Source organism: Anser cygnoides, chromosome 28 (assembly GCF_040182565.1).
Source record: "Anser cygnoides isolate HZ-2024a breed goose chromosome 28, Taihu_goose_T2T_genome, whole genome shotgun sequence".
In the NCBI taxonomy this organism is placed as follows: domain Eukaryota; kingdom Metazoa; phylum Chordata; class Aves; order Anseriformes; family Anatidae; genus Anser; species Anser cygnoides.
In genome coordinates this window covers 1,232,255-1,246,224 of record NC_089900.1, presented here as the reverse complement: position 1 = coordinate 1,246,224, position 13,970 = coordinate 1,232,255, and the positions used below count along the sequence as shown (strand labels likewise).

The 13,970-nt window shown below is 52.2% G+C and overlaps 3 protein-coding genes across 3 annotated transcripts in view; 1 reads left to right on the top strand and 2 right to left on the bottom strand.

Annotated features, from left to right (window-relative positions):
- LOC136787245 (ceramide synthase-like) overlaps nt 1-13,970 on the bottom strand; it is a 573,680-nt gene that overhangs the window by 345,855 nt on the left and 213,855 nt on the right. The gene's annotated exons all lie outside the window — the stretch shown is intronic.
- Nucleotides 3,591-4,700, top strand: LOC136787235 (olfactory receptor 14A16-like). The gene has a single exon (XM_066984383.1). The coding sequence runs from the start codon at nt 3,591-3,593 to the stop codon at nt 4,548-4,550; it is 960 nt and encodes a 319-aa protein (XP_066840484.1). The 3' UTR covers nt 4,551-4,700.
- Nucleotides 8,166-9,207, bottom strand: LOC136787211 (olfactory receptor 14C36-like). The gene has a single exon (XM_066984342.1). The coding sequence runs from the start codon at nt 9,205-9,207 to the stop codon at nt 8,248-8,250; it is 960 nt and encodes a 319-aa protein (XP_066840443.1). The 3' UTR covers nt 8,166-8,247.

The following is a 13,970-nucleotide window of genomic DNA, read 5'->3' as shown; positions in this document are numbered from 1 at the left end:
GAGCCATGCCTAGTGGATCCCTGGGGCTCAGGGCAGCCCTAGCATCAGGACCAAGGAGTCGTGGTTGCTGCAACGTCCCCTGAGCCCATCGGAATCCTCAGGCAGGGCTCTTGCAGCAGCCACCTGTCCTGCCCAGCCCCCCAAAACAGCCCAGGGCTTGCAGCTTGGGACAGCTGACAGCCCCTGGGCCACCCCTTCGGAAGGGGCTCCTGACACCCTCACCTTTAGGGGAGAGCTGCAGGAGCACTGGAAACATGGAAGTCAGGTTGGAGGTGATGGTCGCACTCCAGCAGCCCTCCATCTCGCTTGCTGCTGGCCCTCAGCTCACGACAAGGGATGCCCGCCCTGGCTCCTCAACCACAGCTCCTCTGCAAGGTGCCCCTGCTCCTCCGCCCGTCAGCGAGGGTCGCCCAGTGCAACCTTGCTGCCTGCTGCCCCCACTCCTGGCCACAGAAGGACAGCGGTGGGGAGCACCCAAGCAGTGCCCAGCAGGGACCAGGCCTTGCAGGGAAGTGCCGGCACTGCTGCTGCTCCAGTGACGATATCCTGGTGATGCAGTGCATCCATCCCCCTGTGACATCAGCACATGTCATTTGAAGGCCTATGAGGTCAGCAGCATGGAGATGGCACAGCTCAGGAGAGAGACGAGAGATTTCCCTTCTTGTCCTGAGAAACTGTCACCTCCCTTCTGCCCTGTTCTTTTCAGGATCAGGAACAGATGAGGGAAATCTCCAAATGGTGCCAAAGGCCATGGAATATAGGAAGTGGAGTGCTGGAGGAGTCGCCACTGTGTTCCTGCACCAATATGCCTCTTGTTTGGAGCCCTTCCAGGAAGGTGGGGTTTTCAGCTTCTCCTTGGCCTGGGCTTTTTTCAAAAGATGGGAGCGAAGGCACCTGGGATTCAGCAGCCCCTCACTGTGCCTGAACTCCTCTTCTGCATGAATCTGGGCTCTCTCTTACAACTTGACCAAGTCTCTCATTTCAGGAGACCTGTGGCATGCTGAAGGCAGGACTACCGTCCCTGACTGTACTGCACAGAGATCCACGTGGTCCTGTGTCAGCTGGACTATGCTGCAAGCGAACCCTGCTGGATCATGTGGAGTTGATCATGGTGTCCCGGCCATTAGCTGCCATGTCTGCAACCAGAGCCCCAGAAGAGGAGAGGCGCATCTCTGCGGACATGCTCCCCTTTCCTCTTGCATGACAGAGGGGATGCCAGTGACTGCCCAGCAGTGCCCATCCCTGGGGGCTGTGCACAGCTGGGTGAGGCTCTCGGGGGGGGGTTCTCTGCCTCTTTGTCTTCCACAGAGTGAGCACTGTGATATTTCCCCACATTTCTCCACCCATTCATGCTGCTCCTGCTATTGTGTTTAGGCTCTCTAGGGATGGGGGTTTCAGGTGCAGTTCCAAAAATGACCCTGAACATCCTGCCACAGATGTGTTGGCACAGCAATGAGGTGTTCCATCGCCCATCTGACTTGTGGGGCCACAGGCAATGCAGTGCAAGGGGGTGGGTAACATGCCAACTGTCCCTGCACAAGACCTAGAGTGCCTTTCTCCTGGGATCAAAATGAACCAGCACCTCCTGGTCACAACCAAGAATTCTTCAGTGCAAACCCTACTGTCCCATAGACTATAAGGATGTAGTTTGCAAAGTACCAGTGATTTTATCCCCACCCAGCACCTCTTGCACCCAGGCAGAGTCCTGTGTCAGGGCATAAAAGGCAGGCAGACCTTGCTGGTGTTAGATGAAGCCATGTGGACATGTCCATGACATAACAAACTAATTCTCAGAGAAGATGTGATTGTTACACTTAGTTGGTTTTCTGCAAGGAGAAATGAGCCTGGTGTGAAGAAGTGTGTGTGCCCAGGTGAGGGAGGGAACCCCAGGGATTCCTTGAGGCTGCTTCCCAGCAGGTTCCCCTGCAGCCCCAGGGCCATGGGCAGGGAGCCTGGTGGGGGCAGAGCAAGGGAGGCCTTGGGCTGGGCCTGCGCTGCTGAGTGAGTCCTGCTCTGGAGATGTGTCACTGGGAGCAAAGTGCCCAAGCTGTTCTAGCCAAAATGGCTCAGGGCACTGCAGTGCCTAGTGCCGGGAAATGAGCTGGCTCTGTTCGGGTCACTCCGGTTAAAGGTGATCCAGCAGTGTCCCTGGGGTTATCCTGCTGGAGGATGTTGAACCGCCTTTCTTTATTATAGATGCACTACATCTGAACAAAAGTATGTGTTTCAGAACGTTCCTTTCCCAGAACGTTCAGTTCCTTTCCCAGGAACACACTGCTGCACAGCAGGGCAGAGTCCTTGAGAGCTCATGGGCAGAGGCCGCTGCTCCAAACAGTGCTCAGCCAGCACAAACCAGAGCTCCAGCCAGAGAGGAGAATGAAGCTGCTGCTGAGAAAGCATGTGTTTGTGACTGATAGGAACAACATCGTCACTGTTCCAGCTGCATTAGGGATCATAATTCATATGCAGCTCAAACAGTGACAATGTTGTTCTTATCGCTCAGGTATGTGCATGAACAAAAAGCATCCATGTTCCCTCCTAACTTTTGGGCCTCTAAGGTGTGTTGGGCTAGGAAGGAACTCTCCCTTCAGGACACCACATCTAAGGATGTTTGACTCTTTACATGGGGCTTCTGCTGGGCTGCAGGCTGCCATGCTCAAGGGTACAGCTCTGCCCTAGCAGCTCTGTGTTATCTAGCAGCTCCATGGAGAAGAGACATCAGTCCTAAGGCCATAGAAATGCTGCTGCATGGCTGTATGTGGGCAGCTGCTGTGATCCCTCTGTGTCTGTGGTGAAGAGCAGAGAGCTGAGATCTTCCTCAGGTATGACGAAATGGGTGAGGGGTTTGGAGATCTGCCCTTTGAACCTGGATTCCTCTGCTCTCAGCAGCATCCAGGTTATTTTCAGGGAAACAGCTGAATGTGACCATCCTCCGGAGGTGCCTGTACAGAGCAGCTGAGACCAAGACTGATGGATACACCAGCTGCCCCCACTCTGCCCTGAGGGACAGTCATGCTGAAAAATTCTTTGATAGCTCAACTGTATTCTATCTGAGGAAAGCCCATGTTGTCATCTACCTAACTCTGTAGGGCAGGACTCCCTCCTCCAGAGCACCTCTGATCCTGGTGATACCTTCAATCAGCACCAATCACAGCTCATGAAAGGGACCTGCAAAGGCCTTCCTGGAAGGGCAGAGGCAGTCAGGGAGGTTTCTGCAAGAAATGGAGTAGGTTTCATCACAGACTTCTGTCCTAATGTTTTCCTGTTTTTTCCTCCTCAGACAGCTCTCCATACCCAGATTACTTCCCTCGCTCTGATCTAAAGGACAGAGTTGTTGCCTTGCAGGACCCACAAGATTTCACCTGGAGTGCAGCAGAAATGCAAAGGGTTTCCATAGTCACCTGCTCCCAGTAGCACTCTCTGGCACCACCAAGCAGGGCCCTAGAAAGGCACTTGCAGAGGTCTTCCTTAAAGGGAAACATCATTTCTGCGGTTTAAAAAGAAACGGAGTACATTTTGCTCACACAGTCTAGCCTGACATTTTGCTGCATTTTCTTTCTCAGACAGGTCTCCATGCCCAGAGGAATCAAATGTCCAACAGTAGCTCCATCACCAAGTTCCTCCTCCTGCCATTCGCAGACACGCGGGAGCTGCAGCTCCTGCACTTCGCGCTCTTCCTGGGCATCTACCTGGCTGCCCTCCTGGGCAACGGCCTCATCCTCACCGCCGTAGCCTGCGACCATCGCCTCCACACCCCCATGTACTTCTTCCTCCTCAACCTCGCCCTCCTCGACCTGGGCTGCATCTCCACCACTCTGCCCAAAGCCATGGCCAATTCCCTCTGGGACACCAGGGCCATTTCCTACTCAGGGTGTGCTGCACAGGTCTTTCTGTTCGTCTTCCTGTTTTCAGCAGAGTATTCTCTTCTCACCATCATGGCCTATGACCGCTACATTGCCATCTGCAAGCCCCTGCACTACGGGAGCCTCCTGGGCAGCAGAGCTTGTGCCGAGATGGCAGCAGCTGCCTGGGGCAGTGGGGTTCTCTATGCTCTGATGCACACTGCCAGTTCATTTTCACTGCCAGTCTGTGGAGGAAATATCCTGGACCAGTTCTTCTGTGAAATCCCCCAGATCCTCAAGCTCTCCTGCACAGACTCCTACCTGAAGGAAGTTTGGCTTCTACTGGCTGGTTTCTGTTTAGCATTTGTCTGTTTTGTTTTCATCATACTGTCCTATGTTCAGATCATCAGGGCCGTGCTGAGGATGCCGTCTGAGCAGGGACGGCACAAAGCCTTTTCCACGTGCCTCCCCCACCTCACTGTGGTCTCCCTCTTTCTCAGCACTGGCTTTTTTGCCTACCTGAAGCCCCCCTCCATCTCTTCTCCATCCCTGAACCTGGTGGTAGCAGTTCTGTACTCCGTGGTGCCTCCAACACTGAACCCCTTCATCTACAGCATAAAGAACCAGGAGCTCAAGGGTGATATTAGGAAAGTGATTTTATGGATATTTCTCAATAGTGAAAAATTTCCCTTCTTTTTCCAGAAATGACTTAACTTAGTATCTCCGTGCAGGCCTGGTCCTTCTTTCATATCATTATTGTAATTGTTAACTTTGGTATCATTTGCATTTTTTACACTCTTAGAAAACTATCCTACTTCTCCTGAGGAATTACATTACTCTGTTTACTCTTGAGGTTCGATAAACATATGTCTAACAATAGGTCAGAGCTCACTCTTACATAGCTTTTGAGAAAAGAAAAAAAAAAAAAGAAAAGAAAAAAAAAAAGCATCTCCAGAGTGCATTGCCTGAAGACTTGGCTCTTTTTTCAAAGCTGGTGCCAAGATCAGAGCTGTGCAGCTGCTCCCCAAAAGGCCCGTTGCTGCATGGATCTGGGAGAGGAAAAGCTCATTGCCGTACTGTGAGCTGTGAGAGATTGTGGGTGGGATTTAGGAGCACCCTGTTGGTGTCTGATGACAGCAGAAATGGTGAATGGTCACTGAGGTACATAGCCATGACTGTCCCTCATGGGGCTGGGCAGAGGACAGCTTCCAGGACATGAATGTGGAGCTGTGTGGAGAGCCCAGGTGTTCTCCGTGGGCAGCATGTTGTCAAGGTGGGCAAGGACTGGAGTCTTACAAAGAGAGAAAATGCACGAGAGCTTGTCACCAAAAGGGGTAGTGTGAAATTTAGATGTCCTCAGGCAAAGGAGAGCATCGCAGTTCCTGTGCAATTCAGTGAAGAACCAGCACGCACAGGGAAGGGAGGATGGAGAGGGATTCCTGTCACCCTCACAAAGTACCACCAGCTGGATTTAGAAAGACACCTGGAAACCCCCTAGGTCCTTGGCAATGTCCCTTGCTCTTTCTGAGCACCTGCCAGAACTACACACCATAAAAAGCAGGATTAGCAACAGTGATCCCAACCCATCTGGGTCTACTTCCCGCCGTGTGCAGCTCAGCCAGCGTGCGGTCACCTCTTGGGCACCACAGCCTGCTTGGTCTGCTCAGAGCACCACCAGCTCAGCGCCCTGTGGGGAGCATGGGGAGGTGGCCAGAGACATCTGGAGAGGTGAGAGGAGGGATGGGGAGAGATCAGATGGGAGCTGACCTTGGCTGGAAGTTGTCTCAAATACTGGTGTTCACCTAATCAAGACAAGGTCTGGACTGTGGGTACCCCAATGCATGCTCATGAGTTAGGGTAGATGAGCCAGAAATCCAGTTTTCCTGGTGCTGCACTAGGTTGGGAAGTGGCTGAAGAAGGACTGGTGTCCTCTGCTCTGCATCTCATAACTCCATAATCTTTCCTGAAGGGTGGGATCGGAAGCCAAGTCTGGGGCCCTGTGCCAGGGCTTCTAGGGATGGAAGCACGACACAGCAGCCATACCAGTTTGCTTCTGTTCCTCAGTCTGAGTCTAGCACACGTCCATGTGACAGTCTTCTCCAACCTGTGTGCTGAACCTGAGCCCAAAAGTCCTCAGCAAGTCCTCAGCTCGGGTCCACCCCAGGGACTGGAGTGCAGCTGCGACCACACGAAGGACGAGCCCTCTCCTTGGGCCTGTCCATGGCTGGATGCCTCTGCATGCCGCCCAGGAAAAGGGAGTGTATTACTAATATGTTAAGGCCCCTTTCACCTTCTCTGTGTCTGTGGGGCCCTCAAGAAATGACCCTCAGTCCTGAAATCAGGCCCAGCTTCTTCTTGCATCAGGAGCCTGGAGACATTGCCCCAGAAGTCTCAGCCCTGTTCTGCACACAGGCAAATACACACAAGTGTATGCACAAGCACACAAACACCATCTCATACACACACAGATGTGTGCACAAGGCATGGACATGGCCAAACATACCTCTGTGCATTCTTTACCTTCTCATCTGTTTCTCTAGGTGATCCTGTGAATCACATCAGGCAGACCATGTGGTTCAAATGGCACAAGCTTCCTCCTTATTGCCTTTTCTCTTTTCTAGTTATAATTAGTAATGTACAGTTCCCAGGATGCAATGGTGGGACCTGCTACTTCAAAGCTGCCTATCCTGCAAGGGCATTTGCCTTGTTTAAGGACAAGCTGCCCCAGTTCAGATCACAGCCAGTTCCTCCAGCTTGAAAAGGAACCTGCCGGCTGCTGGCCAAAAGCTGAGCCAATGAGCGATGCTGGTTGTGCCTCTGTGATAAATTTTTTTGAAAGTGTCAAAATACTCTGTGCAGCAGCAGCTGGCAGAGGAGTGAGAAAATGTGAGAGAAGCAGCCCTGCAGACACCAAGGTCAGTGCAGAAGGAGGGCAGGAGGTGCTCCAGGCGCCAGAGCAGAAGTTCCCCTGCAGCCCGTGGAGGAGCCCATGTGGAGCAGGTGGATGTGGCCTGAAGGAGGCTGCAGCCATTGGAGAGGAGCCCACACGGGACCAAGATTTCTGGCGGGAGCTGCAGCCCATATGGAGGAGCTGACACTGGAGCGGACCACTTCCGAAGGACTTTCCCCAGCTTTGTACGGATCCATGTTGGATAACATCTTAAGAACTGCAGTCTGTGGAAAAGTCATCTTGGATCGGTTTGGGAAGAACTGCATCCCATGGGAGGGAGGGACCCCACCCTATCCTACTCTGGAGCAGCGGAAGAGGGTGAGGATGGAGATGAAGTGTTATGGACTGACCACAACCCTCATTCCTCATCCCCATGCATCACTCGGCGGGGAGGAGGTTAAGGAAGTGCAGTGGGGGGTGAAGTTGTTTTTTGTTGGCTCTTAGTTGTCACTGCTCTAGACTCTTATTAATTCGCATTAAATGACATTAATTCTCCCCAAGCCAAGTCTGTCTTGCTGTGACAGTAATTGTGAACGGTTTCCTGCCCCTTACCTCAACCCACGAGTTGTTTAATTGTATTCTCTCACCCTGTCCATAAGGAAATATTCCCCCAGCACAGCCCCCTGCCAGCCCTCACTGCCCCAGTCCCCCACTGCCCTTCTGCTTTAGCAGCCTCCCCCCCTTCACCCAGCCTTGTCCCAGCCCCAGCATGTCCCACACAGGGGTTCACAGACAGCCCTGCCCTGGGGCTGGCTGGGCTCTGGGCCCGGAGAGGGACCAGGCTGGGCTGGCCGTTCCCCCGGTACAGGCCCTGAGCCCAGCAGGAGGATGGAGGTGCTCACATTTCAGCAGTCGGCCCTCCACAAACTGTGGTGGAAGGCTGGTGCTGGGAACTGTGAGGGGCGGGGGCTGGTGGTAGCTTTCTTGGGCAGTTTCTCCTTTTTGTTCATGCTACAAGCTGGGCTGAATCTGTGCCCTGACACACCTGGCTTGAGGGCCCTGTGGGTGTGGGGATAGTGTTTACTGTCTGACCACCCTCATGGTAAGGAAATTTTTCCTAATGTCCAGTCTGAACCTCCCCTGGTGCAGCTTTGTGCCATGCCTTTGTGCCTGAGGATGACATGAATCCTTTTCCAGACCCACCTTCCCTTGCCCACTGGGTCCACATTTCCTCCAAGGAGACTGCAAACATCTCATTTGCCTGTAGAAGCCGAGATATCAAACAGACACTATGGGAGAGTCAGCTCAGTCCCAGTGGCACACATATTTTATAGGGGCTACAGAGAAAGAGAGCAGGTTGATGTTTCAGATGAAATGAGACGAAGCCAAATGTGTGTAGGAACATCACAATGGTACTTAACAACAACAACAAAAATAATATAATATAATAATAACAATAATAATAATAATACAACACACAGGAATGTACTGAATATACAATGAATATACTGTGAGTCATTTGTGGAGACAGATGAGAAGTTTACCACCAGTGAAAAATGTCAATGAAATCACTTTGTTCAGTGCAACTTTCAGCTCCTGGTTTCTCATGCTGTAGATGAAGGGGTTCACTGCTGGGGGCACCACCGAGTACAGAATTGCCACAACCAGGTCTAGGGATGTGGAGGAGATGGAGGGGGGCTTCAGGTAGGTAAACATGACAGTGCTGATAAAGAGAGAGACCACAGCCAGGTGAGGGAGGCACATGGAGAAGGCTTTGTGCCGTCCCTGCTCAGAGGGCATCCTCAGCACGGCCCTGATGATCTGAACATAGGAGAGCACAATGAATACAAAACACCCAAAGTCGATGAAAACATTACCCACAAGAACCCAAACTTCACTGAGGAAGGACTGTGAGCAGGAGAGCTTGAGGATCTGGGGGATTTCACAGAAGAACTGGTCCACAGCATTGCCTTGGCAGAGGGGCAGGGAAAATGTATTGGCAGTGTGCAGCAGAGCATAGAGAACCCCACTGCCCCAGGCAGCTGCTGCCATCTGGGCACAAGCTCTGCTGCCCAGGAGGCTCCCGTAGTGCAGGGGCTTGCAGATGGCAACATAGCGGTCATAGGACATGATGGTGAGAAGAGAATACTCTGCTGAAAACAAGAAGACAGTCAGAAAGACCTGTGCAACACATCCTGCATAGGAGATGGCCCTGGTGTCCCAGAGGGAATTGGCCATGGCTTTAGGGACAGTGGTGGAGATGCAGCCCATGTCGATGAGGGCGAGGTTGAGGAGGAAGAAGTACATGGGGGTGTGGAGGCGGTGGTCGCAGGCTACGGCTGTGAGGATGAGGCCGTTGCCCAGGAGGGCAGCCAGGTAGATGGCCAGGAAGAGCGCGAAGTGCAGGAGCTGCAGCTCCCGCGTGTCTGCGAATGGCAGGAGGAGGAACTCGGTGATGGAGCTGCTGTTAGACATGTGCTGCTCCTGAACATCAGTACCTGCTGAGGAAATAAAAGACAGTGACAAATTCTGCAGCATTTCTGAATGGCTGAGAGGCCTGAGAGGTAAAGAGATTCTCTGCAGTTTGGTGTAGGGCGATGGGAGCTAGCTGGGCTTGATCCCAACTGCCCTGAGGTTGTAGCTTTTGCTGATGGAGGGCCATCACAATCCCAGGTTAACCTGGAAGCCAGACACTGATAAGAGCAAAGGAACCCACTGTCCATCCCTCAGCGAGCAGCCTTTCTTAAGGTACCTAAGCAAGGTCTCAGCATCACACTTCTAGCCAAGGACACCTGTCATTCATTTCTCAAGCCCAACAGCGTGTGCTTCCCTGTAGCATCTCCACTACTACATGTGGCTTTCAGATAATGCAATCATAGTATGGGAGAGACTTCTACCCTGCAGGGCAGCTCACTGCTCAAGAGGACACCCCAAGTGTCCTAATGACAGTTTCTCATTAAGAGAAAGTCAACTCCTTCCCCAGCCTCACAGAATGCGTTGCCCACACACCGGGCTGTTGCTCTCAGCCCCCCTGCACCACAGAGGGAAATGGGCACATGGCTGGAGAGGTGCACCTCTGCTCTGCCGGAGCTGTGGCTGCAGAGGACGTGCTTCATGCCTTGGACCCATGGCTGTGAGGGCAGAGGCTTTTCTGTGTGGGAGAAGAGGCAAGGGAGCTTGTTCACAGGAAAGTGCCTTCATTGAAGGGAATAATACAGTTTTCTGATGAATTCTCCCTCCCACATTTCTGGCTTTACTTTCCTCTCATTCCCTGATCCCGTCCCTCCTGCCTTAACATTTTACTCCAGAAAACCGTTTCCTTGTCTCATGTTGTTTCCCTGTCTGTGCTCACAGACTCATGCTAAACTCCATGCAGTAACGTTTGCTTTTCAGACAACTGCCTGTTTGTCTGACAGCGCCTAGATGCCTGTATATCTTTGCAGGTAGAAAAGGACCTGTCAGAAAGCTCTGACAGGTTCAGCAAAGTTGATGCTGTTGCTTTCGATAGGAAGAGCAGAGGTTGCAGGCATTCTCAGGGCTTGCTCACAAACATACTGATCATAAAAGTTACAGTTCAGGAGTCTCGGCAATATGCTCATAATTGCTCACAACTGACAAAACTGCTCAGGTCTCCTTTTCCATTTCTCCCTGCTCCCACCCCTCCCGTCCCTCCCCCCATCAAGTAGAGTAGGTAACTGAAAATACGGTAGAAAATTCCTGCTTTGACCTTTCTTCTGAAAAAAATGCTTGGGAAATGCCCTTGCAGTGCTGTGGAGCTGTGAGCAGGCTGCCCCAGGCAGGAGCCCCCCGCCAGCAGCAGGACCCTGCCCTGCCGGGGGGGCTCCTTCCACCCGCAGCTTCTCCCCGCAGCGCCCTGGGCAGCTCCCCGCGCAGGCTGAGTGCTGAGCCTGGCAGGCGGCAGAGGCCCTGCCCCGGCACACAGCCCCTGGGGCACAGCAGGGACCCTGCTCTGCACCACAGCCCTGGGCACCCCTGCCTGCACGCGCGGCTTCTCCTTCCTCCAGGAGCTGCGGCTGCATTGCCCTCCAGCCAGAGACTTACCGGGGTCAGGGCTGGCAAGTGTTCTCCCCCAGCGAGCTCTGTGCATCCTGCCACTTCTGCCTGCCTTTACCCACTCTGTCTCTGCAGGCAGTGCCCCCAGCCCTGCTGCGCTGGGCAGAGGAGCTGCTCCTGGGCAGAGCTGGCTCTCTGCAGCGCTGCCCGCTTGCCAGGAGCTCCCCTTGGGCCCAGGAGCCCGGCCCAGCTCAGCAGCACAGGCCCAGCCCAAGGCCTCCCTTGCTCTGCCCCCCACCAGGCTCCCTGCCCATGGCCCTGGGGCTGCAGGGGAACCTGCTGGGAAACAGCCCGAAGGGATCCCTGGGGTTCCTCCCTCACCTGGCACACACACTTCTTCACACCAGGGTCATTTCTCCTTACAGAAAACCAATTAAGTGTAGCAATCTCATCTTGTTGTCCCAGTATCAGTTAGGACATGAAGTCATGGTCAGGGACTGATCTCCTTCATCCCCACTTGAGGAAGGAATTCAGCAGAGTCAGTGAAGGCATCTCATGCTGCTTGTTATTCCTGGGGCTGGGAGAGGTCTCAGCTCCCTCCCATTTCTGCCACAGACCCACAGGACCCGGGAGTTCAGGTGTCCACAACATAGGCAGCTTAATGCGAATTACTGAGCCACAATAGCTCCTTAGTGGAGATGGAGGACAGGCAGGAGCTGTTCAGATGCAAACATCTGGTGAAATTTGTGGTTGATCCTCTGAGAGTCAGCTGGAGGCATATGTCCTTTGGGTAGCTGAAATGGCAGCAGATGCCACATGTAGGACAACTGAACCTGTCCCTACCCCTTATGTGCAGGGCAGCCTGCAGAGGCTGTCAGCAGAGCAAAAGGAGTCATGTGTCACAGGGAGAGCTAAACCTCTTCTGTTCTCTTCTACATGACCCTTGGCTGTAATGGCTGTTGTGTCACGGACATCTCCACAGGGCCTCAGCTCTCACCACCAAGGTCTCCCTGCCCTTTGTGCCTTGAGGCAGGACTCTGCAGGGGTACAACAGGTGGTGGGTGGGGACAAAATCAGTGGTTACTTTGCAAACTACACCCTTAACAGTTCATGGGACCTTAGGGCATGCATCCACGGGTACAGGGAGAGTGTTCTGGCCAGGAGGTACTGGTTCCTTATGATCCCGGGAAGGGATCGGACAGCAGCATTCAGATACTGTAAGGGATCATTTAACTGCTCTTAGAGCTAAGACTGTAAGGAGAGAAGACTATAGATGACCTACTGAATCTGGTGTGACTTCATTCTAGACACAGTACTCCACTGTTAGTTGCAGCTCTCCATTAGACATTTGCACTGACCCTATGGGATTATTAAAGGGTGAGCGAGTTTTGCTGATCAGTCCTTGGCTCTCCAGTAATGAAGCAGCATATATATGGTAATCAGGGAGTCTCGGATAGTGCCATATTGCCACTGGTGCACCATTTGGATTTCTAATGGCAATTTGACCCTGAGCAACCCCACAACTGAAGGATCCTGTGAGGGACCGGGCAAGGTAGAAAACTGTTTAATGTGCATAAATCACCATAAATCACCTCCAGCGTGGCCAATTCCATCAGATACAGGCTGCCTCTCTCCCTGGTGGTCCATTTGCCTGGGTGGCAGACAACATCTTCCTTGAAGAGATACCTTTCCTTTACACGTGACAGGAGTTGCCTCAAGAGAGTGAGGGTTTGTGCCCCCTTTCCAACTGCTTTGTCAATGCCCCCTTCCCTGGGGAGGTATCCAGCTGCTTGGCTTCCCTGCCCTCTAATTCCAGGCTACTGGCCCTGTTATCCCTGTATCAGAGCAGCCAGGTGACAATGTGCTGGCCTACATGATGGCTGAAATCTTTTCGCACATCAGCTCCCCAAGGAACAGTGATCAGGTGCTTACTGATGATTTTATGATATCTCACTCTTCATCCACCTGTTCCTCTGAGGGCCCTACTTGGGAGTAGCCTGCCTCATCTTCTTCTTCCTCCTTCCCTCTATGAGTAGGAGCTTCTTTCCTTGCTAAACAAGCTGATTTTGTTTTTTTCTCACGTATACATATGACTGATACAGGCACAGTTTGGTTCTGTGGCTCAGTCACAGGGATTGGAGTTGTGTAGATTGCAACTCAGTAAGCAAAGGCCAAGCCCCAGCACTTTGCAGTTATTTCTGTCTCTTTGGAATTGCCAGGGTGATGACACTCCTTTTTCAAGCATTCAGTGATTATTTTTTTTAGGATTCTGCACTTGTTCATGGGTGAAGTAACAAAGCATTGCAGGTGCCTACAGTTCTAGGTGCCTGCCCATATCCTCCAACATTCCCTGCCACTCACAATTATCCTGCCTCAAGGCACATCCCTGTGTGGCATTCTAGAAATAGGTTACCCTAACCTTAAACAAAACCTGAAACACATTCAGGAGAGATAAGAATAAGAAGAAGTTGGTTTGAACATCCCATGGATGTTCATGGATATTGAAAGTTTTGAAGAGCTATTGTAACTAGCCTGGAGGAGAAAGGGGGAGGTGAAGGAGAAAGGGAAAGGGAAGAAGTGGGGAGAAGAAGTGTCCCCCCTCATCCATCCCATAGATTGGCTCCCCGAGGAGAAAAGGTAACAACTGTTAATTATGAATAGTTTCTGGGAGATGGTTCCTCAAGTATGGAGGTGACAGCAATGCTGAGTACAACTACCAGATTAGTCTCACGACCAGCAATTTTATCACAACATAAGGCAGTGTTAGGCTGTAGAGTAAACTAATAACCATAAACCAGCCCCCAAAAAGGATAAACAGCACAACAGGGAACACGCACAGTATGTAATGTGCTATCCAACACAATTCTGAGGGCAAACAGAGCTACTACATCGAGATAAAAACAAAATAAACATTGTGGCCAGCAACCATGAAGGTGTTAGAATGCTTATAACAGGTTTATTTTAACATGATCCAGTCATAGTTGTCATTATCTCAATCCTTTGGTCCCCACGCAGGATCCATTTGGGAAGGACGGCATTCCATGGGAGGGACGCAGGGGCAGAGATTGACCGTCAAGGAGTGGTGGAGACAAGTGCCATGGACTGACTGCAATCCCCCTTTCCCTGTTCCACTCAGGGGAAGGAGATAGAAGAGTGTGGATAGGGGGAATGGTGTTTTTAGTTTGCTTGTAATTCCTCACAGTTGTAGTCCACCAGTGATAGGC